The sequence below is a fragment of the Neopelma chrysocephalum genome, unplaced genomic scaffold (assembly GCF_003984885.1).
Source record: "Neopelma chrysocephalum unplaced genomic scaffold, ASM398488v2 Primary Assembly neopelma1_98, whole genome shotgun sequence".
Lineage (NCBI taxonomy): Eukaryota > Metazoa > Chordata > Aves > Passeriformes > Pipridae > Neopelma > Neopelma chrysocephalum.
Genome location: NW_020897761.1, coordinates 1683963 through 1711784, shown reverse-complemented (window position 1 = coordinate 1711784; position 27822 = coordinate 1683963). Strand labels below are relative to the sequence as shown.

The window sequence follows — 27822 nt, the reverse complement described above, 5'->3', positions numbered from 1 at the left end:
AGGGGGAAACCAGGGGCAAAGGAGAGGGAAGCAGCTCCACCCCAAGCTCCTTTGGAGGAGCAGGACCCCTTTACACACACACTTTGGGATGAAGGGCCCCCAGTGTTCCATGGAGATGCTGCTCAGGGAGGATGGGGAAGGCACTCCTGACCCCTTCAGTAGGAAGATGATATCTGCAGAGCACTTTAATCCTTCCATCAGACGCCTCTATGGGGCTGGGTTCCCCCAAAATTGATAAGGTGGTTTACCCTGATGCCTGGCACAGCCACCTCTCCTTCCCCACCGCCTGGCACTGGCACAGCAATGCCCAGGAGCAGGGACATGAATACAGCACCACTTTGCAGTCCCTGAGGCATCTTTCTCTTTTTCCACTGCCTTAGGCAACAAATGTACAAACAAGGGCCTGCTGGGCATGAGGAATGTGAGCCAAACCGCTCTGGGAAGGGAAATGCTGCTCCCTTTCTGCACACGTGTTAAGCTCCCAGTGTCCACACATCCCCTTCCAGACCCCCCCAGCATCTCCTAATCTCCAATTCCTTGGGACAGCCCTCACCAAGCAGCAGCTGGACCCATCCCCAAAGTTCCCTGTTGTACCCCCACCACACCCCAGGCAACGAGTGGGGACAGAGACAGCCCCAGCCAGGAATGGGGGCACTGCTCACTCACCAGTCTTCTTCAGCTCCTCATCTCCCTCACCCTCCCAGACCCCCAGGGAGGAGGAGTTTTAGGTTGCAGGGAGCTGAGCAGCTGAGTGCTGGCCTCGGCTGCCATCTAGCAGTGATCCAGCAGCAGCAAGGACAGGGTGAGGGCCCCTCTGGGTTCCAGCCCCTGCTGCAGCCCAAGGAGGGTGTCTCCTCAGGACACTCCACTCTAGCCCCACAGTTCTCATCTCCCTGAAACCAAACAGGGGTCCTGCAGCAGAGGGGGTGACCCCCGAGCAACATCAGCTCCGTTACAGGGGATGGATGACAAACATGTGCAATGAGCCCCCCAACCCAAACATGACACCAGAGAAGCCAGGAAACCCCTGCACTGGGTTGGACAGCCCCTGCTCTTCACCATTCTGCTTTCACCTCCTTCATCAGCTTTCCCAGTAGTTGCTTTCTAACAAGTCCTACATTTCCTTTTTTTAGCTCTTTCACATCCCAAATCAAAGGCAAAATGCTGAAATTAAAACAACAGAATCATAGAATGGTTTGGGTTGGAAAAGAGCTTTAAAGATCACCTAGTCCAATCAGGCCCTGGAAGGCCCTGAAGCCCTGAGGAACAGTCTAGGGACCAGCAAACCAGCTGAATGCCAGCATTCCTAACCAGGGCCCTTCTGTTTTCACTGCTTTTCTCTGCATTAACAACCTCACACTCATCAGGATTACTTGCCACAGGCACAAAGCTACATAAACATGGCCAACGTCATGCTTCAAGCTTTCTCTTGCTAGATTCTTTACAGATTTTATTTTACATGTGAGATGAGATTCCTGATGCTTTGTATACACGGCATTCAACAAATCACAGCACTTTCTTCTTGAGGAAGGTTTCTTCAGCTCTCCTCAGAGCAAGGAGTGTGTAGAGAATCCGTTTTGTTAAAAACCAATGTCAAAACTGCTCATGCATTGAGGGAGGGAGGGATAAGCAGCCAGTTTCCCTCTCCTAAACTTAAAGGATATATAACACAATGTTACACTTAGATGTTCTCCTGAACCACTATATTAAAGAGCAGTAACTCAGTAGACCACCAGTACAAGAAAATCAAAGTATCTCCCTGAAATTAAAAATACAAACCCAAACTATTTTCCTGAAAGTAAAATTAACACTTATCGCACATGCTGGGCACACCTGAGATGTCAGACCCGAAAAGTTTTTCAAGGGATTAAATGTTTGTGAACAAAAAAAAAAACAAACAACCCAACAGCACGGTCATACAGAGAGCCTGTGCTGCTCCCAGCAGCCTTCCTCGGCAGCAGCTCCAGCTTCTCCCCTCTTCTCACACCTGCCTTCCTAGGCTGGGGAGCCACTGGAAGTGGGCATGGGAAGTGGCCAATTGTGCAGCTGCCAACACTGCAGAGAGTGTGGCAGGAGGGACATGGAGTTTGTGAGGTTGGCTCCACAGAGGCCAGCTCCTGGGAAGGTCTTCATTCTTCATGTTCTCTTCACCTGCAACAGGAAGGACACAGAAAAGAAAGATCAAATCTACACTGGCAAATCCAGGAGCTCCAGTTTAGACTGAAATCCCCTTTGCTGGATGTTACCAGATCACGGCAAGAGGACTTGCTACTGCACACCTATTTGACGAGTTGGACATGGTATAACCCAAGGACCTCTCTCCAGGTCCCCCAGCTGCTCCACCTCCATTTCTCCAGAGGTGGGAAATCAGTAGCTTGTGCCTAGGGAACTCCAAAGAGCTCTGTTCCAAGGCACAAAAATCCATTGCCTTCACCAAGGCACTTAATCCACTCTGTAAATTGAGCAACTCTTGTAGGGGTGTTGTAAATTCTTTCATCATTTGGAAGATGGAAGACAAACACCCACACAGGGACCTCACAGGATTTACAAAACAGTTTAATCCCTTAGGGATGAGAGACTGGGAGACTCAGTATGAAATGAACACAGTATGGAGTGGAGAAACAAAGACTTCTGCATGAAAGCAGCAGAAAGTCTAGAAAAGACAACAAAACCCAGCAATGAAAGAACTAACCCTCAATTCATTTCTTCCCATTAAACAATTAGAAATCCATTTTGCTGCACAAAGGCCAAACCGATGCACTGCATCCAGCCATTTATTACTGTGGCATCTCCAGCCCACAGAAACACCAACATGTCCATCTGTTCCAGCAGCACCAGCCCTAGGATACCCAACAGAGATTGCAAAACTCATGGCATGGTAACAGACTGCTCAGCTTCCTGCTGTGTGACCTCTGACTGACAAATCTACCCATACTGTTAGGGGTGTCCAGCATGAATGGCATTGCCATGAGCAGAACAGCAGGATGTACAGCTTCAGAAAGTTGGGCCTTGCTTCAAAAATCTTTCTATCTGATCAGGGTCATCTTGCCTCATTTCTGCTAGTTGCTTGGAGTAAATAAAGGAGGTATAAAGATCTTCCGCTGACTTGACTAAGACAGCAGGTACGGAGGACTCTCCAAGAGAATGAGGTGTCTGCAAATGTACATTAAAAAAAAAATCAAGAGAGGGTGCAATCAGTGCACAATCAGTTCATTAGCTGCCCTGATCTTTATTATCTCTCAAAATTTACAAAGAACTGGAATGTCAGCAACTGGATGATTAAAAAACCACGCCAACAAAACTACACAACAACAAACCCCTAGTTCCCTTGGCCAAAGGGCAGCTTTTCCTGCACAGCAAGCTGAAAAGAGGGACAGATTACAAGATGCAAAGCACCATGTCTTAGGAAAGAATCAACAGCTGGCTCATCTCTCAGCAGCCCCACGCAGAACCAGTGGTGGCAGTGACAGAGGGAGTTTCTGCAAGGAAGCAGGAACTGAGTCAGAGGAAGCCCCTCTGCATTTTTGGTTAAGAATTCAAATTAAACTTACATTTCAGGGATGGTCACCCACCTCTCAGCCACATGGAGCTGATTTCATGGAACAATAGCTGTGCCACAGCCAAACTCTCACCTGGTCACACACTTCAGCCCCATCCAGCTTTGAGGCTGTTGTTTCACTATCTGCAACCAGAGATTCCTGCTGCAAGCAAAGGTCTGGCTCTGCCAGTTCAGCATTCTCCTGTTCTCCACTGGGCTGAACATACAAGGCCAAAGGATTCAGTTCCTTGAATTCCTAGGAACAAATAAAAAACACACCAGGACAGGAGAAAAGCCCATGTTGTAACCGCCAAAAAGAATTAAAAGGATTCAGCAAACCTCTAGTAGGTTTTATGGAGAAGCACAACACCCACAAGTGAGCTCAAAATCCTTGCAGAAATTGCATTCCTAGGAAAATCAACTCCTCTCCTGCCAGCAGCAAAATTTCTCAGCAATGCCCCTCTCCCCCTCAAAAGTGGACCTACACATGCAAAAAAACCCAATCATAGAATCTAATCCTGCCAAAACATGCATTCTACATCTACTGAAGAAAGCAACAGATAGAAGCACTCCAGGCTGTAAAGCCCAGTTTTCTGCTGAGGTATAAAATCATGGCAGTACCTTTCCAAGGGTTTTCATCATCCACACAGTTCTTACTGAAACTGAGCTGACACAAGCAGATAATGACACAGAGGAGCCTAAAGCATAAATGCCCTCTGCCCTGGCTTACAACTGGAATGCCTGTCCGAGGCACAGCAGGCAATCTACCATGGTTACACTGTCCAACACGGTACCTTTCACTGGCAAAGTAAGAGTTTTTAAAGCAAGACAATTTCCATAACTCAGTTTGCTAATGGCATAACCAACCTTCAGTGCTCAGAGCAAAGAAGGCCAAATAATTTAAGTATCACAGAATTATTAGGGTTGGAAAGGACCTCTGGAGATCATCCAGTCCAACCCCCCTGCCAAAGCAGGGTCACCTGGAACAGGTGACAGGAATGTATCCAGGTGCGTTTGGAATGTCTCCAGAGAGGGAGATTTCACCAACTCCCTTGGCAGCTGTTCCAGTGCTCTGCCACCCTCAACATGAAGTTCTTCCTCATGCTGAGGCAGAACTTCTTGTGTTTTAGTTTATGGCCATTACTCCTCGTCCTGTTCCTGGGCACCACTAAATAGTCTGGCACCATCTTCTTGGAACCTGCCCAGAACTGGACACAGCACTGCAGATGTGGCCTCACTAGGGCTGAGTAGAGGGGCAGGGCCACCTCCCTTGACCTGCTGGCCACATTCTTCCCAATGCACCCCAGAATCCCATTAACCCTCCTAGCCCCAGGGCACACTGCTGGCTCATGGACAACTTGTCATCCACCAACACTCCCATGTCCTTCTCCACAGTGCTGCTGTCCAGGTCAGCCCCCAACCTGGTATTGAGGTTATTCCCCCCCAGGTGAAGGACCCTACAACTGCCCTTGTTGAACCTCATTAGGTTTCTCTCTGCCCAGTTCTCCAGCCTGTCAAGGTCCCCCTGAATGGGAGCACAGCCTTCAGGTGTATCACCCACTCCTCCGCTTTTGTATCATCAGCAAACTTGCTGAAGGTACATTCTATCCCTTCTTCCAGGTCATTGATAAAGATAAGACTGGCCCCACTGTTGATCCCTGGGGAATGCCACTGACTCCAGGACTCCAACCGGATTCTACTCTGCTGATCATGACCCTCAGAGCTCTGCCATTCAGCCAGTTGTTGATCCACCTCACTGCCCATTCACCTAACCCACATTTCCTGAGCTTACCTGCGACAGTGTTATGGGAGACAGAGTCAAAAGTCGAGGTAGACCCCACCCACTGCTCTCCCCTCATCAACCCATCCTGCCGTGTTGTCACAGAAGGTTATCAGATTGGTCAAGCAGGGTTTCCCCTTGGTGAATCCATGCTGACCACTCCTGGTGACCTTTTCTTTTACATGCTTGGTGATGACCTCCAGAATGCCCTTTTCCATCACCTCTCCAGGGATGGAGGTGAGGCTGACCAGCCAGGAGTTTCCTGGGTCCTCCTTCTTGCCCCTTTTGAAGATGGGAGTGTTCCTCACCCAACTGCTCACGATGTAGCACTACTTTAAGTCATACAATAAAATCTAATGAACTTGAGCTCTCATTAATTGGTTGGATGAATCAATTAACACATCTCTTAACAACCTCTCAATTCCATCTCAGTTTGGCCTTATGCTCAGAACACCTGCAGTGATTTTACTTTTCCCTGTTATCTCTACAAGATGTGCGTCAGCTGAATCTGCATCACTACCAAGCTAATCAACTTCTAATCCACTGCCAGAAGACAGTGGAAATAATTTGTTCTGCTAAACCAGAACATCTCTGCTGCATCATCAGATTCCACCTTAACCAAAAAGCAAGCTCTCATCATAGAGTTACACACTGTGGGTTGCAGCAACAAATGGTAAGCTACAGGAAAGCAGGGAATACCAGTTTTGCTCTTCACAAAACTGCTTGCTTCAAGGTAAAGATCTTCCCATTACAGGCACCCAGCCAGGGGTCCTTTCCTTGCCCTTCCTTTCAGCAGCACATGCCTCCCTCCTGACCTGGGAAGGAATGTTCACTCCACAGACATCAGCATATCCCATATCCCTCAAGACAGAGTGGAAGTAGACATCCTCCTTGGTGGATGTGTCACAGAGGAAGAGGTGCAGAATGCCATCCACATATTCATCCACAATGCCCACAAGCTCCTTGAAGCCACAGAGATTCTTGAACAGGAGAGTTGCTGCAGGAGACCATGTACCCTGAAGGAGGAAACAAGGATGTAAAGTTACTATAAACAGACCAATGTCCACCACCTGAGACTTTTCCTGGTGGAGGGCACTTGTCAAAAGGCAACTGAGCCAGGCCAGTGACAAATACAGGAAAGTCAGGCAGATCAGCTTCCCAGCACAGAACTAAACCAAACTACTCCCAAAGCCTGCAATGCTGGGTACACTGGGATTGCCCTTTTACCTTAAATACCCACTTCCAAACACAGTCCAATGGCATTCGCCAGTGATTTTATCAAAACTGCCTAAAATACAGTTGTTTGGTGTTTATTTTATTCTTTTAATTCCTGGAATCATGGGATTTTACAGATGTCAGAAGTATCAGAAGTTATTAAGAAGCTGCTAAGCCTCGCTGCAACGAAAATCGTGATTAACTCTCAAAACCCAGAGGAAACAACTTCTTAAAAGTAGCATCTTTAAAACACACAGAGGCAGGAACTCTGCTCACATGCTTTCCCTTCAGATTGTACTTCTGCTTCTTGACCAAGAGGTTTCCCACCACAGAAGAACTTTATGACCTCTGTAACTCTTTGGCTGGGCTGACTGCACTTAAAGCTCTGTCACTGAAGAGTTTTTTAAAACAGAGGGCTGGAGCTACCAAGGCTTCAGAAGGACTCTGGGGAACTACTGGCAGGGTAAGAAACAGGTCTGCTCAGTAGTTTAACAGTTTCTGCAATAATATAAGCAAGAATGCTCTGATGGTAAGGAAAGCATTGGAAGGGTGATTGCTTGCTGAGCAGAGACTTACCCAGTCATGCTCTGCTGAACACAAAAGTACCAATTCTGCTGTAAATATCAACAGGACCTGAATTCATCCAAATGCCTGCCCTTAGCAGGAGAAAAAGACAACTTCTATTTGGTAACTCTTGTACATATGTCAATACACAAAACTGCATGTGAACATGTACCTCCACAGGTTTTACCCATGCCAAGGAACACGGGATGGCCTGAGCAGGGAGCTTCAAGTACTGCCACCTAAAATACAAAGCAAAGCCATTACTGCAAAAATAGGGAAAAATCAGCAGCAGAGCAGAACTCTCTCCTCTTCTGGGTTTTAATATCAGCTTAGGAATAGAGAGGCATACACTGGATTGTGTGCTTATGACTAAAACCTAACAGCAGCTTTGGAAAACACTCCATATCCAGAGAATGGGCAGAGCAGAAACAGCAGTAACAGCTGCTACCTTACACATTCTCTGGCCCAAGCACATTCCCATCAGAACTCCTTGTGGAGACAAAGCTAGGGACAGAGAGCCATAACTTTTGAACCAAAGAATGCCAACAGCCAGGCATGAAGAAAGGCAAATGAGGGGGAAGATGCAAATATGGAAAATGTGCTGAACTGCAGAGAACAAGTACCTGTGGCACCGCAAACATGTCCCACTTGGACTGATGTCCCTTCAGGAGAATGTTTATATCCATTCATGGAACACAGGAAGGGGGATTAGAGAGCTTGCCCCAAGGTGACAGAAAGCAGCAAGAGGACAGACTGAGGAGTGAAGGCAGAAACAGGAAAGGATTTAGCAGTGTACCCCAGGGGTCAATGCTGGGTCCAGCATTGTTCAGCATCTTCATTATTGACCTGGGCAAGCCTACCCTCAGTCTGCTGATGATACAAAACTGGCAGGAGTGGCTGATACCCCAGAGGGTCAGGCTGCCATCCAGATGCATCTCAACAAGATAGAAATGGGCAGACAGGAACCTCATAAAGTTCAACAAAGTCCTGCACTTGGGGAGGAACACCAGCACACACCAGCACACACCTGGGGCTGGCTGTCTGGAAAGTGGCATTTTTACCATGAGAGCGAGCAAGCACTGGAACAGGTTGCCCAAAGAGGTCATGAAGTCTCCATCCTTGGAAACATTCAGAAACCCTCTTGACAAGGCCTGGGCAGTCTATTCCAGACAGCCCCACCTGAGCAGGGAGCTTGGACAGGATGCCCTCCAGAAGTCTAATCCAACCTCAGCTGTTCTGCCGCCCATGTGTAATTCACTTACTTGAGGAATCTCAGGCAAGACTTTTGGACAATCTGGAGGTGTCCATAATCTGCATAGAACACCTCCACTTCTTGGTCACTGATCACACGGTGGATGATAACACGGTACCACCATTTGGAGACCATCACACAGCAGAGCTGTCCAGGCTGTACTGCAGAGTCAGGCATGATGTATTTATCAGAGACAAGTTTATGTGAGTAAAGGTGTCTGTAAAACATCATAGGGAGAAACTCTGCTTAGCAGGATGCAGGACATGAACAAGAAGAAATACATGGGGCATCAAAAGAATCCTTATTTTTCGAAGTCCCCATGACATGAATTTTCAGGAGTTGTTTCAATAGATCCTTTATATCTCTGTTATCCCACACTTGAACTGCAACAGCAACAAAAAAATTCAGACCCAAACTTCTAACATTTGAATGATATTCTTGGGGTCTGACAAAAAGTTAATTAATGGGGATTAATCAGAGGCTAAATACAGTTATTCTAATAATTAATTTTTTAACATTACCTTTACATGTCATTGTTCTTTATGAACCAAGTTCTGGAGTACTGGCTCAAAGTGCTAGAGATAGAAATAAAAGCTTTAACTGAGCACATTAGCAACAGTAGCACAAGGCAAAGGAATCCTTTAAGATCCTCCCCATAATCTTTCCAGGCTTTTAAAGTCCAGAACAGCCTAAGACTATTTTGCTATTGAACGCACTCACTGCTTGTTAGTTAAGAGGAATGGATAAGCACGATGAGTTTACCAAGTAATGAAGCCAGCACTGACCATCACCAACAGCTGGTGCCCTCTTCCCTCACCACAAACACATCCACCAGCACTGCATTGGCACAACATGCTCCCACCTCATCTCAAACATCAGATCCTGCAGTTTGTAGGATGTTTCCCTGCCACAGATGTGGATGTAGAACTGGGTAGGAGAGACGACAAATTCCACGACGACTCCCACCAAGGACCTTCTCTTCAGAGGTGGTAAACTGCAAAGGCTTCTGTCCTGAACAGCATCTGGGAGGATTCCTTCAGTCAGTGTCAGCTTGTGTGGCAGCAACTGCTGAAAATCTTGAGGCTACAAAGGGATAAGAGGAAAGTGGCACTCAGATGTCTTGTCATACACTGATCACACACAACTGGCCTTTCCAGTAAGTTAAAAAGGATAGTTCTGTTTTCCCAGGGACCTGTGAATAACTGAATATCAGAGAATCCCAACAAATTGCACAAACTTAGATCCAAACTTTCCCTGTGATAGAAGCATTCATTTTCACACTCTCTCTTTTCCTTCCTTCCAGTATAAAGAGGGGTACAACAAAAACACCTTGCTCATATTCCTACAGGGAATAAAGGAGACTAATTGAAGTCACGTCACATATTTAGATAAAAGTAGTAAATTGCTGTTGCCAAAAAGGCAAAGCACAACAAAACAAAAATCTCCACAAACAAACCAAAAAAACAAAACCCAAACCAAATTAAACCCATCTCTTTGCTAGATTTTACTGAAAAGATGTTATTTCTATGCTCTGTGACCACAAAAAAGTACATGACTGAATGAGGAAAACTATCTGAAAGCGACTCAGAAGTGACAGAAGGCATAAATGCATCCCACTTTCACACTAGAGCTATTTCCCAAGGACAAAACCAAACAAAATATACAAGCTTTGTTCTTTTCTTACTCCAGACAGATTTGTATGAGTGAGCTGTTAGCACGGCCGAAAACATTATTTCCTTTGAACTAATGTAGATGGAAACAGTGCATCAGCAATGCAAACTCAACAAAGACAGGAAAAACAGTTATCACCCACTCGAATAAGACTGAAAAATCTACAGATCACTTGTCCATCACTTACTTGTTTGAGGTGATCACCCAAATCTGCTTCTGTTTCCACTGGCTCCCACTTCATCAGAAGTGCTTCCTGGTGGAAGTTTTCTGTCTCACAGACAGGTTCCAAAGGAGGCATCTCATCTGCAAAGATGACATTTTGGCTGTTATTCTTACTGATTGGACTGATGCAGTGTAGCATATTAAGCAAAAAGAGGAAACATCTGAAAACACTGGTGGTGTTTTCCTCATTTCTTGTAGCATTCACAGCCACCACATTCATGAGGATTCACTGTATTAATAAGCTGAAACAAACCAAAACAATTGCTTGCTCTTAAAAGCATGCCAAGTGCTAAAATCCATTGCTAGAATGATGCCAGAATTAATTTTCCCCCGAAAAGCCATGAATTTGTCAGTAACTCTATGTGATTTTTCCACCCTTTACTGTAGGTTTTATGAGAACACTTAAGGTATCTGCAGTCTTGTCTCTTTTATGGAACATTGCAGCTGTGCCTTTCAGGCTAGTGTTGTCTCAAAAAGAATATCAGAAAGGCTTCACCAGCCCACAGAGCAGATGTTCAGAAGATCCTTCTGGTTTTGTTACCTACTGCATGGAATGACTAGAAATTCCAGTCCTACACACACACACACACACACTCAGAAAGTTCATTCTCTGAAGGGGCTAAACATCTCTTCCTTTACCTCACATCAAAAACCAGTGGCAACATGTTGAAAAATTCCAGTTAAACTCTCAGCTACCAAGACAACTGTCTTGTGACAGCTGCTTCTGCAGCACACAACAGCCCTTCTGTGCTAAAACCTGGGGGAACCTGGACTACTACAGCAACTGGAAATACAGCAAGAGCCACCTGAAACGTAGTTGCTTGGCTACAGAGCTTGTAAGAGCCACTACATGCTGTCAGTCAAACACACCCCCTCACCTTGCAGCATCTCTTCTTCCTGCGCCTCACCTTGAGGCACCTCTTTCTGCTCTGCCTCATTTGCCAGGTACTGTCTCAGGACCAGCAAGGAACCCGCCTCTGTCTGCTCAACCACAATGGAATCAGACACACTCCTGAGGGCTTCAAGCACGGAAGAAAATCCGTACTGCCTGTACGGGAACGCCTGGCCAAAGCATTTGAGGAAGGCCTTGTCCAAGTCCTGGAGCAGAACAGGTGAGGAGCTCAGCAGGTCCTGCAGCTCAGCCTTCACTGTCGCTGGCAGGATGGGAGTCCTGGCTCTCAGAGGAGAACGTTGTGGTTTCTTAGAGGGAGAAGCAGCATTTGCCTTCAGATGAGTTCTCTTCCATGCCTTAGTACCTGTCCTTCCCTTCTGGCAGGCAACCAGCTTGGCAATGCCTTTGGTGGAGTCATCTGCAATGGCTACAACAGAATGAAATAAACACACAACCAAAAACAATGAACTACTAAAAGCTCTGCACTGGCAAAGCTCCTCTTCATTCCTTTCTTTCCTCTCTCCCCCCTCTTTTCAGAAGCAGGTGTTTTCTTCAAAAGCAATCAAACTAAATCATGGCTGATTTCCAGCAGCAAACTGACTAAAACCCTTTTTAGAAGCCAACAGCTAGTCTGCATCCTCATCTCTATAAACTCACACCAGGTAGGAAGGCAGGCCAAATTCTTGGATGCAGGGTCACAAAAAACCTGCTGAGAGTTTTGCTGGGAAAGCAGAATCACAGTAAACTCCCACTACAGAGCACTCCCCTGCCCAGGCAAGGTCTCCCTGGAGAGCAGCCCAGGTCTTTTCCACGCTTCTAAACAACTTTTTCTGGTCTTAACTGTAGCACTCAAAAAGCCCCCAACCATTTCACCCTTCCCAATCAACTCTTTGCACCTACCATTGTTTTCTACAACCCCTCTCCAAAGAAAATGAAAAAGGTTCTTTGATACAGACTAAACTTCCCACGGAATCAGGTAGGGAAACATTTATAACTTCTTTTGAGAGGACCCATACCTGGTTTTGGCTTCTGCTCTACTCTGCATTTACAGGAAAAGTGATGCTTACCAGCTCTAGTGTACCCATAGGAAATGTTACCTCAGTTTCTAAACTAAGTGTAGAATGTAAAAATGTACAAAAACAACTAGAAGTCTGGGTGATTTTCTCAGAAGGAAGGAAAGTGTTAAAAGGCAGATCAAAACTGGGGAAGAAACATCAAAGACAAGAAGTTAACCAGAGATGAATGAGAAACAGGCATGTGACACAGGGCATCGCTTCACACCAGTATGAGGTTCCAAACAACTCCTCCACCCAACAAAACCTCACCTTTGAGGATAAGGGTGCCATTCTTACAAAAAGAGACTCGGACAACTTCAGGCATATGTCTCACCAGCTCCAAGGTGGACTGGAAGCCCAGGTCTTGGAGGGGCAGAGGTTTGCACACCATGGCCATGTACTGCTCCTCCAGCTCTGCTGGCGTCAGGCCCTCCTTGGCAGCTATCAGCATCGCTCTCACCTCCTTCTTCAGCAGCTCCATGAGCTGTGCCTGCTTCGCCGTGTCTGTGCTAAAGGGGAAACGCAAGCCAGCAGATGACAACTTGCACCACAGCAGCTGCTCAAAACCAGGTGGAATTCTGACTCGCTCCCACCGAGAGCTGGACAGGGGAGCGGGCAGCAAGTTCACCAACCCCACTACCTACCAACCCCCGCATTCACTCGCCAGCGCCCCTGGAGTTTAGAGCACCCCTAAACTCCTGCCCTCCACAATCCCTGCCGCTCCAGAGACCCTGCGCCCTCAAACTGCTGCCCGAGGAACTCCCCACCGATTCCGAGGGGCTCGGTGTTCCTCATAGTGCTCTCTTGTGCCCCTCAGCCTAGGGGTTCGCCCCCAGCCTCACAGGGTCGCTGTCCCGCACAGTCATCCCTGAGCCCCATCCCGGGGCACCCGCCGCCCTCCCGTGGGTCCCACACTCACGACGCCATCGCTCCCTCCTCCCAGCGCGCGTGCGCGCCGCCCTTCCCGCCTTTACGGGGCGCGAGGGCGGGGCGGGGTCTCCCCCCCCCCCCCCCCCCCCCGACGCCATTGCGGAGCGGCTGAGGGGGAGCGGCTGCCGCTCCCTCGGCCCTGAGGCGGGAGGGGATTCCACCTGCGCGGAGGAGCTGCCCCCGCCTTCTGGAAAAAAAAAAAGGTAAAAAAACCCACGTGAAGTGTCGCAGAACTGCAGGATTGATCGGGTTGGAAAAGACCTCACGAGATCATCGGGTCCAACCTGTGGCCAAACACCACCTTGTCAATCAGAGGATGGCACTGAGCGCCACACCCAGTCTTTGCTTAAACACCTCCAGGGATGGCGACTCCACCACCTCCCGTGAGCAGCCTGTTCCAATGTTTAATCACCCTTTCTGCGAAGAAATTCTTCCTAATGTCCAACTTAAACCTCCCCTGGCCCAGTTTAGGACTATGTCCGCTTGTCCTATCCCTGGTTGCCTGAGGGAAAGCACTAACCCCTACCTGGCTACGACCTCTTTTCAGGTGGTTGTAGAGAACGAGAAGGCCCCCCCTGAGCCTCCTTTTCCCCAGGCTGAGCCCCCTCAGCTCCCTCAGCCACTTCTCGTCAGACTGGTGCTCCATACCCTTCCCCAGCTCCATTGCCTTTTTCTGGACTTGTTCCAGCACCTCAGTGTCCCACTGTTATTAAGAGGAGTCTTGTATTTTGCAAGAAGAGTTTTGTATTGTAAGGAGTCTTGTATTTTTTGTCTCATCTGAGTGGAAAATCCACAGTGGAGACACTGACTTTCCCAAGGCCACAGAGTGTGGTAAAGCATGGTGTAATGCCTGTTTCCTAAGGGCTTACAGACTTCCCTCTCAATAGCACAGCTGATTTCCACACAGGAATACATTTCAGAATAAAACAGGAGCTGAAGCTGCAGATTTTGGGACTGCAAAGGTTGCAAACCCATCAGCAAGTGCTCCCAGAGCACGTCCCCTGTTTCAAGGGAGCAGCCAAAAACATCCCCCAGGGATGGTGGAGTCGGGACCCACTGGTTGAATAAAACATCAAACAAAACCAGCAAGTTGCAGGTTTGGAGGTGTTAAATATGCCACGGTGCTTTTGACGAGATACCCACAGGAATCCAAAACCAGACCTGAGCTGCTGCTTGCTGCTGCTCCTTAAAACACCACCTGCCCTTTCAGCAGCTGGAGATCATCTCCACCCATCCCATGTTGCCCAAATGATAAACATCAAGTGCAAAAGGTTTCTGGAGCACTTCCAAAGTATATACACTGTATAAATTTATTAATTACACCCCATTTACACTGAACTTTTCTCCTGCCTTTAGCCCTCTCCATCCATCACTTCCCTGGTGACTTGCTGACAAGGCACCCAGCATGTCAGAGCACAGAAAGCAGGCAGCTGGTGCTCCTGCCCTCCCTGCTTGCAATATCCTGACTCCATGTGGGCCCACAAGTCTCCAATAAAACAGGAATCTGTGAAAAAACAAGAGCAGCACATCCTCAGCCAGCTTCCCAGCTCCCTCCAGCTACTCCTCCACACTACAGACCGGGAATCCCCAAGCTCAGCACTGCCCTGCCTTATGTCCCAGCTGTGTCTTGCCTGCAGTATGATTTCTAGCCAGGTGCTGGTTTCTTTAATACAGTCAGTGACTTTAAAACATGTCAAAAGTGTTTTAAACACTTCAAAAGTGTTTTAAACCTTCTTCCAGAGGTTTCTGCAGATGTCACCACAGGCTGAGCAGCGTGAAAAGAGAAGGCTCCTACATTTGTTCTGCCACGCTCCTTCTGTGAAAAACTAGGAAGGCATTTAGGCACGAACTCTTTTGGCAATTTAGATTCAACAGCTCTATCCCAGGAATGGCCACTATGCTTTGCATCCTTTCAGGAAAGTTCATGGCTGAACTGGACCCCACCCTGCTAAAATGTGAGGTGATCCTGGAGAGAAGGAGTTTGCTGCCAGTGTCCCTCCAAAGGGAGAGGGACTGGAGAGCAGAGCAGTGTGAGATGCTATTCACCCAGACATTTGCTGCAACACCCACTCCAAACACTCCTGAGTAAGCCACTGTTCTCACCAGCAAAGGTTTTTCACCCTGGTGTTCTGGGCCACTCTCACCATTTGAGGTCTTTGGGGCCACACACCTGACAGTTACTTTCAGATTGCTTTTCAACAACTTTGCAGAAATCATCTACTAAAATCATCTGAGTGCTTCTGATTGTATTTTATTCCCAAAAGCAGGACGCAAACAGAATGTCCTCCTGGGGTCCACCGTGTTCAGCTTTAACCTTCCTTCCCATCTCCACAGGGTGTGATGAGAGCCGAGCAGCTGGAAACACCTTGCTCACTTCACTGTCCATTACAGCTGACAAGCCCCGATGAACTTGAAACGAGCCTCCTTGATGTGACACCTCCCCTTCTCTCCTCCCCTGCCTGTGGCAATAAATTCAAGCACGTACTCTTTCCGCTCCCCCAGGCAGCTGTGGGTCCCTTGGCACAGATGAGGATGGATAAGAGGGCTCGGAGCTCTTCCAGGGAGTCTCATAGAAGACGTAGAGAGTCTCCGGGTACGCAGAGCAAACGAGAGAAGAGGGAGAGCAGCAGAGAAAGCAGCAAAGGAAGGGGAGACATAAAGCAGGAGAAAGCAAAGGAGACCAAGAGCACTGTGGGGACTGATGGCAGGGTGCACACCTCCACGGTGGTGGATGTGGATGAGGTGGTGTCTGAGGAAGAAATGGAGGCGATGGCATTGCTGGACAGCGAGCAGCAAGAGGAAGGTACGGTTTATAAGAAGGGAAGGGCTTGGGAAAGTGTTGGCTCGTTGATGCTGTGTGGGTCACAGTATGACTGCTCTCTGCACGGTGTCATCACAGATGTGGTTATCCTCAGGACAAAATATGGGAGACTCCAGCCAGCCTCCCAGCTCTGTTCTCTTCCTTTTCTCTTACCCTTCTTCAGGTGGACAGCATTAGCCTTAATGCCAGTTCACAGCCCAAAAGACCTCACTGCAGGGAGGAACTACCCTTAAGGTCCACACTCGCAGCTGCCCTTCTGGATAATCTTTAAGAGCAGCTCCACATGTTTGTTAGGCAGATTCCCAGCCTGCCATGATAGAAGGGAGCATCATGAATCTTTTGGCAAGGTGTCTGGGCCTCTTTGGACCCAGCATCACCAGGGCATGGCAGACGTGTATTACAGGAGCCAGCATCACTTGTGCACTCCCATGCCAGCAACTCTGCTGCCCTAGAGTGACACAAAGGTTCAGATGTGCTCCTGACTCTCTGTCAACTAGTTTTGCACAACCATGTCTTTCTGCCTCAGTTACAGGAATCACTCACTAGCTAGTGAGTGGTGCTGTGGAGCTCTAGTGATTATGCAGGTTCTTGGGATCTGAAGCTCTCTCAGGACCTGGTGGTTCTGCAGAGACCTCCAAAGGCAGAGGGGCAGGGATGGAAGGGCTAGAAGGGATTCAAAATGGGAGGGATGCCAACTTCACTGCTGGAAATCACGGTCCACTCTCTGGCTTTTAGTACATCCAGGAGTAATATGTCAATTTTCATGCCATACCTGCTGAATTTTACTTCAGACAGGAGCACAACAAAGGGCAGCCAAAGCAAGATGATCCACACTCCCTTTGGGGAGATGTAGCAGGTAGTATTCATCTGGGGCTGATCACCCCAGTCAGCCCCCAGCACCTTGGTGTGACTGCTGTAGAGCACAGGGAGAGTTCAGTGGCATCAGTGGCTTTATCCCGCTGCATTAGGGAGATGAGATGCAACTAAAATCCTATTCCAAAGCAACATGAAATACCCTGATAGGGAAGAGCACTTCAGGCTGTGTATGTTGAAAGCTCTCTCTTATTTACAGTCTTTACTTTTAGCTCATCTTTCCAGATTAGTTTCAGGAATCCCAGCTCAGCCAAGTTGCCCATTCCAAGCCTTTCAACACTGCTTGGTAGCCCCAATTCTTCAAGAGAAAGGTTGCTCTCTAGTCAAGCAACTATGGAGAAGCATGGCTCAGTTTTGTCAGTAAAGTGGAGACAAAATCTGCCCCTCCATCCTCACAGCTCCTGGCCACCTGGACCAGGCAGTGTTCCTTAACTCACCTCCAGAGAGTGACAAGTGATTCGCATCCACCAAGTCCAGGCAAAGGACAACACTGAAGCTTGTGTGTGCAGGCACTTGTCAGACTATCAGTATTTTGGGAGCAGTCCTCTCCTAACACAGTCATGTTGGATTTCTCCCTAGGTGTAAAGTCTCCAGGTCTGGGCATCTGTGAGTGGCTTCTGACCATCCTGTCTTTCCTGTTCATCATAATGACCTTCCCCATTTCTGTCTGGTTCTGCATGAAGGTAAGAATAGCCATGGAGCCTCTCTCAGTATCTGGTGTCTGATGTGGATGTCACACACTGATTCAGCATGTGTCAGACATGAGCATAAAGCTTTTTTGGTCTAAGGCCCTATTTACACCTCTTCAACTCATTATTACTTTTAATTTATCTTTTATCACATGTTGCTACAGCACAGGGCTGCACAGGGGTCCAACCACTGCCTATCAAATACTCCTGTTGCAATATCAGCAGACAGGGGCTTAGGTGTCTCTTTTTTAAAACAAATTGCAAGTTTATTCACTTTCAAATATAATCCTCAGCCTACTCAGGCCAGAGAGGGCTGCATTGCAACAGCTGGGTAAATGGGTTTTGAATTAAAAATGTTAAGAGAGATTGATCTCACAGCTAATAGCAGATTTTCCCTCTTCCTCTAATTTTTGTCAGATTTATAGCATGGTTACAAGTAGGCATATTTTGATTCCCACTTCTCAGGAAATTTCACATGCATCTTTTTACCAACAAGAATTTCAGTATTACGGCTCAGCTCTTACACCCATGAGCACATGCACACATGGTTCCCATGGGGGGAAACAACCAACATGGAAAATTTTAACTTCCTTTAATTTTAAAATTTTAATTTTAAAATTTTAACTTCCTTTAATTTAAGGAATCAAGATGCTGGCCTCATCCTGGGGAACCCTGGGTGGGTCTAGCATGGGCTGCTCTCACTAGATCTTGGGCTGTCACAGGGATGCTCACACACAAGCTCAGCCAGCAATGCTGGGCAAAGGGACTCAGAGACAAGTGATACCACTAGTTCATACCTGCTGAAATCCTCCCTTTGCAGGGCTTTTCCAGAACAGACTCCCTCCCATGCCTCTGAAGCTGCTTTTCCCAGTCCTGCTTCTTCCTCTCCAGCCTCCCTTTTGTTTCCCTCTGCAGGTAGTGCGTGAGTATGAGAGAGCCATTGTTTTCAGACTTGGGCATCTCCTTCCTGGCAGAGCCAAAGGACCTGGTAAGGTGTTTACTCAGCTCCCCACAGCCATGTTGCTCCTCTTTTTCATGCTCTACCAAAGCTCACATGCTGGTGTCCTCCAAGCAGACATGGCCAGACAGGAGATGGGATGTTTTTGTTCCCTTCCTCTTAAGGGCTTTTCCCCATCACAGAAGCAGCCTCAGAATTTGAGCCCATATATTGCTGTTCCTTTGTGGTTCTGCATGCCAAACCCTCCCCTGTTTTCCAGAGCAGGAGAGGCAATTTCTGTGGTTCTGATGATCGTCAGCTGCCTTTCTCTTCCTCCCACAGGCCTTTTCTTTTTCCTTCCCTGTCTGGACACATATCACAAGATAGACCTCCGCCTCAAAACCCTAGAGATCCCCTTCCATCAGGTATGGCTGATACCCCCCTCTATATTAATTTTGGTATCTCTTTAATGTTAGATCTTTTGCTTCCAGCCTTCATCCTTGCAAAGAAAAGTTTGAAAAAACCATCACAAAGTAACCTCTGAGATCCAGAGCATATATAGTTTGCCCAAGATCAGTCAGTATCAGAGGTGGAAGCTACAGTGACTTAACCATCCAGTTAGTCCTCATCATTCTCTCAATTGTGTGCTTTCCTGTGCTACCTTAGAACTGCCAGAACCAGCTCCATGTCTTCTTCTTAGGTGGTGACCAAAGACATGGTTACTTTGGAGATAGATGCTGTCTGCTATTACCGGTTGGAGAATGCCTCTCTTCTCCTCACCACCCTGACCAGCATCTCCAGTGCCATCCAGCTGCTGGTGCAGACCACCACGAAGCGCCTCCTGGCACATCAAGCCTTCTCTGAGCTTCTGCTGGAGAGGAAAAACATTAGCCAGGAGATCAAGGTGCTTCCACGGGGAGGGGGACAGCAGAGCAAGGGGTGAATTGAGGCTCCACAAAGAAGCTCATTCGGGTGGTCAGTCCCTCAGTCACAGACACTGCTTTGAAGAAGGATTCCAGACTTGGAATCACTGGGGACTCCAGTTAAATCATCCCAAACCCCCAGAGTAAACACAAATTGGAAGTGAGGGCAGTAATTTAATTTCTGAGGGGTCTTGCACAACAGCATACAAAACCTGATAAATCTGCCTCACAGTCCTGCAATTAATGTCCCTGCCTTGTCTTACTCCCTGTAAGGAGCCTAGGCCAGGGCCGCTGTTCTCCCCATGCTCTAAAAATATTCCTCTTCACAGGTGGCTTTGGATGCAGTCACGGGCTGCTGGGGGATCAAAGTGGAGAGAGTAGAAATGTAGGTAGGAAATGCTGGTAGAAGGGAATTCCCTGGTCCTTTGCAAGAACCCATCCTACTCGCTCCTGCTTGCTTCTCTTCCTGCTTTGCCTCTGTCTCTCTCCCTGCAGCTATTCTGCAGAGGGTAGAGCCTTACCTCTCACCTTCCTATTTTCCCTGCCCCTTTCAGCCTCACATAAAACTTCCACATGTCAGACTGTTCTTGCTCCTGCACTGACAGCTGGGGCAGGATCCTTAGCTGGGATCTCATCACCATTTCACTGCTGCTGCAGGCAGAGTTTGCACCCAATTCTGGTAGCCCACGAGGTGCAGGAGGCACTGAACTCTCCATGTCCCACTAGATCAAAGGCCCCAGGGTCTTTGAGAGGGGTGGGCTCATCACTCAGAAGTCTGTGCACAAAGGTGGGACTCACTCATCGTGTACAGGGACATGGAAGAGAGAGCCAAGCAGTGAATGAATAAATCTGTGAACAGATCATTCCTGTGCCTGTCTTGAGAGCAGTCTCCCAGTGGAGTCTCTGCTGTCTCACAGAGTGAGCTTAAAGTTTGAGCCTCAGAGGTACAGAGAGATGTCTCTCTGCTGCCTAGTGATCGTGCAGTCCTGGTCACTACAAAACCAGGCTCAAAGAGAAGGATGGGAATGGAGGTAGAAATCTAAAGTCAGGCACACAAAGAGGAAGAGCCAGAGAGCAAAGAACATAAAAGAATACTCTGCAGAGACTGACTGATGAGCCCGTTCCAAGCTTCAGATTGACCATCCAGTGCTGCCAGGAGAGCCAAGAGCCCAGCTAATCCCTGTCCTTTCCTGCCACAGCAACAACATACAGCTGCCTGCTGAGCTCCGGCAGTCCCTGGCCGTGGAAGCAGAGGCCCAGAGACAAGCCAAAGTGCGGGTATGCCAACTCTGAATACTTCTCATCTCCTTCCAAAGCATTCCTCCTTCCTTTCCCAGCCCTGATTTGAGGTCCCTGGGACATGCCACACGAACACATGGCTCTGGGAAGATATGTTTCCTTTAATTCCTGTTCAAGAGCTGGGTCTAGCAAGGGGAGCCCAAGTGTGACCTCTGATGGGCCCAGTAAAAACACATTAGCCATGAGCTCCTAAACTTTTGGCAGCATCAAGAGGTCTAGTACATGCTGTGATCTTCAAAGAGCAGGAATGTTATAATCACACTGGCCCTGGGAATTTCACTGTGCCACCTCACTGCCAGTCGCAGAACTCCCTCACTCCCCTCACTCACAGAAACCTCCTTTCTTCCCCTGCTTGGCAGGTGATCGCTGCAGAGGGGGAAAAGGCAGCTTCCGAGTCCCTGCGGATGGCAGCTGAGATCCTGTCCAGTGCCCCTGCTGCTGCTCAGCTCCGTTACCTCCACGCACTGCACTCCCTCACTGCAGAGAAACCCGCTGCTTTCATCTTGCCCTTCCCTCTGGATGCCATGAACCTGGTCTCTCCGGCTGCCCACAGCCCTGCGGCCATGAGCAGCCTCCTCCCAGACACCACAAAGCTCCCAGAAAGCCTGAAAGACAAGAAGGACTCCCCCATGCTCTGAGAGCTGTCCCAGAAATGGCTCCCACACTGCTCCTGGTCAATCCTGCTCAAAGAGGAGCAAGAGGGCTGGCTTATTGGCAGCCCACATCATGTCCTGGTCTGGAGGCAGGAGGGGAGGCAGCCCAGGCCTGCAATATAAAGTGGATTGTATGTGGAAAAAGCCTCTACTTGTTTTGGAAAGTTAAAAATAAGGAGCAGGCCTGGCAGGTGTGTGAGCAGGGGGTCAGGGGAAGGGGGGTGTCATCCCTTCCCCATCACAGGGCCACATGCATCGTGACACCTTAGAGCCTGGCCCCCACAGTCTGATCCATTTTATCCCATCACCTTGGCAGGAAGGACAGAAATACATTCTATGTATTTAGATGCCCCCCACCCCCAAACCAAACAGCTGGGCAGGTGGGAGTGGGAGCCTGGAAATCCATGGGGGAACAGGAAGGGGCTCAGCACTCAGGCAGGATGGTGGGTGCCTCCAGCCTCGTCCTGCGAGGAGGGAACAAGCTGGGAATGAGCTGGGTCTGTGGTGCCGTCCTGGATTTGGGATTTCAGTCACCACCCACACGCAAATACATCCACACACGAGCAAACAAGATGTTTAGCCCTAACTTTAAAGTAGGAGGAAAAGTAAAAGGAGGAAAGGGCAGCGCTTCCCTGCCCGGCACATCCGCTGTGCAGAGGAGAGGCAGGCTGTGCTGCTGCTCGCTTCCACAGGGTGGTGAGGCAGGACAACGTCTGAGCTCACGGGCACCTAAAAGCGTTAAGGTGACCCGTTTAACCAACGCCCACTGAGCTGACGAGGGGGAATCCGGCACCACTGGGAAGAGCCAGCTGAGAGCCTTGGGAACTGCAACACTTGCCTGCTGCAGCTGCCTGAGAGACACAGGCACAGAGAAGGGACAGAGTTCTCAATACTCCTATAAGCCTCAAAACTCTGATATATCTTTCCTGACTGAGGCCGTTAGAAATTACCAGGGACCTACAGACATTGCAGTCCTTCCCCTTGGCAAAGATCTGGAGCACTGTCAAATGAAATACCCCTGCACTCACTTGGTCTGGTCCTGGTGCCCTTTGGGTGGGTGTCAGCTCTGCTCCTGACTTTTTACTGGACCTACAGTGTCTCCCCTGGCTTCAAAGCAGACCTTTCTGCACAGCCATTCCCAGCACCAGCGTCCTGCTGCTGGTAGAGGCCAAGACAGAGAGCACTTTCTCCCAGTTGCCCCCAAATTGTTGCCATCATGCATTTGCCTAGCAGGGGTTACCTAGCCACTTGCTCACTCTTGAATTTTCCCTTATCCACAGCTGCTGGTAACACCCACAGCTGCTGGTAACACTCACAGCTCCCATAATACTCATTCTACAAGTATTTGCCAGCCCTTTTACAGCACAAACACCTGGCCAACCAGCTCCCTTACAAGTGGCTGGGAAGTGGGAAAAATCCACCTGTGAACTTCTTGGTGATCACACAAGCACCGGAGCTCCAGGTGTAACCTCACATCTACATCACTCTGCCACTGTAACCCTCTCAGGAGAGGGTGGCAGGATGGCTCCTGTGCCTGTAATAGATCTCAGTGGTGATCTGCTCATGGAAAACTAGCTCTAGGAAGTCAAACAGCTCTGTCATCTCCTGCTAGGGAACATGAATTGTGCGGTTACTCCTCTAAAGCTGCTTCTGGTTATTTCTCATGCTGCTGGAAAAGGCCTCTCTTTCCCAACCTCGGGCAAAGGGGTATAATACTACACAGAGTGAGCTGCAGCTGATCCTTTCTCTGAACACTTCTCTGGCTGCTTTTCTAACTCCATGTAAAATGATCCATCCAGACCAAGATTCTTAGCACATCAAAGACCAACACCTTTACAGATAATGTCTCAAAGGAACAGCACTTAGCCCGAGAACAGTGTCAAGCCACACGCAGTAGTTTGTCAGGGCACACAGATTACCCTGTTGGCACTTGTATCTGCAGAGGCCAGGCACAGCTTTTTTCAAACATTTAACTTTTCTGCAGTTACAAGAAGGCAAATTATAGCTAAGAACATCCTCAGTTCCAAAAAGCATGTCTTGTTCCAGCAGGATCTTCTCTCTTTTACATACACAGAGCTGGCAGAAACTTGTCATTTTACCTTCAGGAGATATTATGTTCAAAAAAACTTGCAGAACATCATTTAAAAATGTAGTTAAGGGTTAGTGATATGTTTCCAAAAGAGAATTTACTCTGAGGGAGTTGGCAAGGATTGTCTGAGCTGATGGGATTCCTGACAGTTTCACTGCCTGCTCTTCCAAGCTGAGAATGGGTCAAATTGCAGAGTCATCCCAATTTTTGTGCATTTTCTTCCTAACCAGTCAGGCAGCTGGTATTTGGATCATCTGAAATCCAGAAGATGAAGGAGGTACTCATTATCAGATAGACAACCAGGCTATGCTGGCACTGAGGAAAAAAAACCTTGAGAGGAGAGGGAAGAGGTACAAACAACTTACTTGCATGATCCAAAAGGGATGAGGCAGAAGGAGATAAAGCAGCAAGAAGTGATTGATGAGCACAAACAGAAGGGGCACAGGCAAGAGAGATGTGGGGAGGAGAAAGTTGAGGTAGCAGTGGTATTATAGGGATGACAAGCTGCATGGATATTAGAACTGTGGGAGGAGGCAGAGGACAAGCAAGACATGTGGAAGTGGTGAAGGCAAGTAGAAGAACAGCATAAATGCTGAGATGGCACAGAGATGCTGGGGTAGTAGGTGAGGGGTGAAACACTACAGTGAATGGGCACTAGGACATTATTCAGGCGTTGCTGTTCTTCAGTATTTGCTTTTTCTGCATCTCTTGGGCTGGCCAGAGGTAGCAGCTCTGGGACTTGGGCAGGCCTCGACTTCTGAGACACTTTCTTGGAAACATCTTTCTGAAAGAGAAACAAAACAACAAACCAAAGCCATTAAAAATACCACAGAGTTAAAATGTGCCCAAGATATTACATCTTTAACAAACAAATTAGCCTCTCCTCCCACTTTGATGTCAAAGAGACAGGACACGCTAGAGGAATAAGGGAAGGAATTTTAATTCCCATTTTTTCTCCACATTTTATATCTCATGGATCTAGCTGAGAAAGGACACAAGGAAATGCTTTCACCCACAACAAACTTTTGACCTGAGGAACTCACTGCCACACAGTATGGGCAAGATCAGTGGGTCAGCAGTGTTCAAATACCTCCTGGAGGGAGCAAGAGTGTCCTGTGGTATAAACAAAAAAGGCCTGTGGCCTCTGAGAGTGAAGGGACCTGGAACATCGTTTCTTTTCTACTCCAAAATCAGTGATCCTAAACAGATCTTCTTGACTGTAACAGGGAAAACTCACCTACAAGGCAGATGCCACCAGTTACATGATCTTCTAGACACAGACCCTGTGTTATATATCAAAATCAAACAAAATTAGTTTCTCTCAAAAGCAGACCACATTCAGCAGCTCTTTCTGCCCTGACCTAGAATCATGTTAAAAGCCTCCTTGCTTCACCTCTGACAAAGAGTCAAGACAAAACCCTGGGACATGCCCAGGAGGGGAGGGTTCTGCACTAAACAGGAGGTGAATGAGGTGCCCTTGAAGAGTGCTTCACTCTCCGAGTCTATGACAGGGTTCAAAATATTGATTCTCCTGACCTTGCCTTTCTTTGTATGTTGCTTCTGGGATGACTTTCCCATCTTTCTCCAGCTCACACTCTAGCTCTTTGATTCTCTGCAGAGCTTCTTCCAGCTTCTCTTCAAGACCTTCAGATCTTTCCTCTGCATTCTGAGCACGGATCTCTGTTTTTCTGAAACACAGAAGCAAAGTTAATGCTAAAACCTGAAATCTAAGGAGCTGCTGGCAGGATACCCAAAGGAAAGATTTAGAGAGCTGAGGTGTCCAGTGGGATTGACTGACTCTACAAAACACGTTTATGGTTTCAAAGAGGGGCATTGTTAAAAGATCTACAAAGGATTTCGTGGCTCATCTATGTAAACCCTGCAAATTTAATTAATTTTAAAATTCAATGTTTGCTAGCAAAGGGTGAGATGCTGATCTTCATTGTGTGAGGATAAATACAGAGCACAGTCAATTCTATTAGCAAGGCTAATGAAGTGGGTTTTCCCTGGATAATGGAAGCTCACAGACAAAACAAGTATGAGGGAATGCAATTCAGAATGGCCAAGCCATACTGCTTAGGCATGGAAAAAGTCATGACCAAACACAAACTTTGGTGTGATTCTGCATGGAGACACTTGGGTGTACCTTCATTGTGTTCCTCACACTGAGGCACAACGTTGTGTGGCTGTTCCTACCACACTCCAGGGGACTGGCAGGCCCTGGAAGAGCTCAGCTGCATTCACACAGCACCCTGCAAGTGCTAACAGGACCTGAAAAATTTTAGCTCCTGCAGAAAACTATTATGAACATCTCTCAAATGGCCCAAGACATTCAGAATGAAAGGAAACCCGAAATAAGGCCATCAGATACTGGATGAAGCAGAACCTTACCACAGAGCAGAACCAGCACCTGCCTGAAATGAAATACTGCCGTTTTTACCATTTTTGTATCCATATTCATTACAAACACATCTTTTCCTACTATGTATCTGTCCTTCTCCCAGTTCTTATTTAGGATCATGTGCTGCTGATCAGCCACATGGTGCGTCCTCATGTCCAGAATTCAGAACAAACCAGAAATCACACACCACACCATCTAGAACCCTGGGAGAAAGAAGTAAAACCACAGAGAGCCAGCAGGCACAACAGCTCTCTGAACAGGAAATATCAGTGTTATTCCAGAGAAAATGCTTGCTAAAAGTGAAACAAAATTGTGTTAATGCACTGTACAGGAGACATTACAGCTATTTTTAGGAGTTCTTCTCTGCTCCTTTGGCTGGCAGACAAAAGCCACAACTCAAACAGGAAAGTGTCGAAGGAGAAACAAGCATTCCTCATAACTGCACTCCAGCCAGAAGGAAATTAAAGACTGAATACTAGATAGAGTGCCCTTATCCCTAACAGTTGCAGACTTGCACTTAATTTTGTTGTTAAGAACCTCATTATTCATGGACAGAACTCACTGCCGAATCATCTGAAAGAATTCTCTAGGTACCACCCTGAAAAAAACCCAAATCCAGAAACAAAGTGACCTCTAGTGCATCAGACTCAGGGATGTCCTGTCTCAAAGATACTTTTTGCTCCCCAACTCAACAAATCCACCATATACTGGAAACCTGACACAGGCTTTTTTGCTAAGGCTGTGGTTGTGGGCAGACCTGGCATTTACAAGGAATCTCACACAGACACGTTATGCACGTGCTCTGCAAATGATTCATTTCTGGATGACATTTACCAAAAACAATGGAACATCATGAAGAGGAATATACCCCTAGAAATCTGACTGTAAATGAATCACTCCTTTTGGTTTTTTTTCAAATGTCAAGATTTCCAAAGCCGTTGGCAGTTCTGAGGGAGATGGGGATGTTCCAGGAATGATATCGAAGCCACCAACTGTTTCCACAGATATTGCCAAATCAAAGCAGATGAAAGGCAGTCACCAATCATTTTAACACTTCAGTTGATCATGTTTATCCCACTTTCAGTTTTCTGTGCCAGGGACTCCACGAAAGGACATTTTTCTCACAAGTGTAGTTTTCTGTGCAAGGCCAGCCCAGGTCCAATTAACACCTCTGTCCTTAAAGGAAATGTGATTTATCATCACTCTCAGCTTCATGCAACTGGCTGGAGCCTATAAAGCTCATCACTGCATCCACCTGGGCCAGCCACAAAGGAATCTGGTGATAAAATGCAGGCAGCTCAGCTTTGTGCATGCCAGGACCTCACTTCAGCTTCTGCACCATTAATAACCAATCTTCCATACTTCTCACCAAGGCTGTCAAAAACGTAGCTGTGCCTGCGGGGGAAGAAAATACAACCTTTAGTTATAATTCTTTCAGCCAACAAAAATAAAGCTGGATTCTGTGGGGGATGCCAAGAGGGATGAACAGCCTACATGGGAACTGGCTACACTTAGAATTAAGAGGGAGCTATTTAGCAAACACTGAACACAAAGCAAGCTGAAAGAAAATGGGCTTAATTTGAAGCCCTGACTTCTTGTCTTGGCATATTTGGCTCCCTCCTTGCATAAAGGCTTAATATAATTCTTTTTAAAACAGCTTTGCAGTTACAATCCCATTCTTCAAAGATGAAGGTGATACAGTAAGCACAGATGTGCCTGGACAAGGTAGTAAATTACTTGTTCATTCACTTGTCTGGCACATGCAGATGGATATTCCCTGTTTGTTGGAGAATACACTTGAAATGTAACAGTGCTTGTTCTTGATAGCCAGTGCTGAACTTTATTTAAATCCTGGTGAGGTCCTGGCCTCTATGACACCCTATAGGAAAGTTGACATGTTAAGTACATGATGGTGATGACAATTTTTTTTCATTTTTCAGTGATTTTGGTGCATGGCTTGGCTTCCCTATTGTTTGGCTGTGAGGTAGAGCTAGTTAACTTCTCCTCTGGATTGGAAG

General features: G+C 47.5%; 2 protein-coding genes and 1 long non-coding RNA gene across 6 annotated transcripts in view; 2 read left to right on the top strand and 1 right to left on the bottom strand.

The window, feature by feature from the left end:
* Positions 1 to 1836: 1836 nt before the first annotated feature.
* TDRD5 (tudor domain containing 5) lies at positions 1837 to 13452 on the bottom strand. 4 transcript variants are annotated; one of them, XM_027694560.1, is made up of 11 exons: positions 13337 to 13452; positions 12460 to 12698; positions 11121 to 11561; positions 10208 to 10323; positions 9212 to 9432; positions 8360 to 8566; positions 7270 to 7336; positions 6134 to 6334; positions 3633 to 3794; positions 3050 to 3153; positions 1837 to 2151 (listed from the first exon to the last, which is right to left on the bottom strand). In XM_027694560.1, the coding sequence occupies exons 2-11, from the start codon at positions 12668 to 12670 to the stop codon at positions 2148 to 2150; spliced, it is 1734 nt and encodes a 577-aa protein (XP_027550361.1). In that variant the 5' UTR covers positions 12671 to 12698; positions 13337 to 13452; the 3' UTR covers positions 1837 to 2147. The 4 variants fall into 4 exon arrangements, with proteins under 4 accessions (XP_027550361.1, XP_027550359.1, XP_027550360.1 ...); XM_027694558.1 differs by lacking the exon at positions 13337 to 13452 and adding an exon at positions 13109 to 13131; XM_027694559.1 differs by lacking the exon at positions 13337 to 13452 and adding an exon at positions 13109 to 13131 and having other exon boundaries at positions 11151 to 11561.
* A 284-nt stretch (positions 13453 to 13736) lies between these two features.
* Positions 13737 to 21458, top strand: NPHS2 (NPHS2, podocin). The gene is made up of 8 exons (XM_027694564.1): positions 13737 to 15922; positions 17393 to 17496; positions 18418 to 18490; positions 18782 to 18864; positions 19140 to 19343; positions 19692 to 19747; positions 20562 to 20640; positions 21021 to 21458. Exons 1-8 carry the CDS (start codon positions 15460 to 15462, stop codon positions 21297 to 21299), a joined length of 1341 nt encoding a protein of 446 aa, XP_027550365.1. The 5' UTR covers positions 13737 to 15459; the 3' UTR covers positions 21300 to 21458.
* A 435-nt stretch (positions 21459 to 21893) lies between these two features.
* Positions 21894 to 27822, top strand: part of LOC113972992 — a 38134-nt gene continuing 32205 nt past the window's right edge. The window contains exon 1 of the long non-coding RNA XR_003536095.1: positions 21894 to 22367. This is a non-coding gene — a long non-coding RNA (uncharacterized LOC113972992). The remainder of the gene's footprint in view (positions 22368 to 27822) is intronic.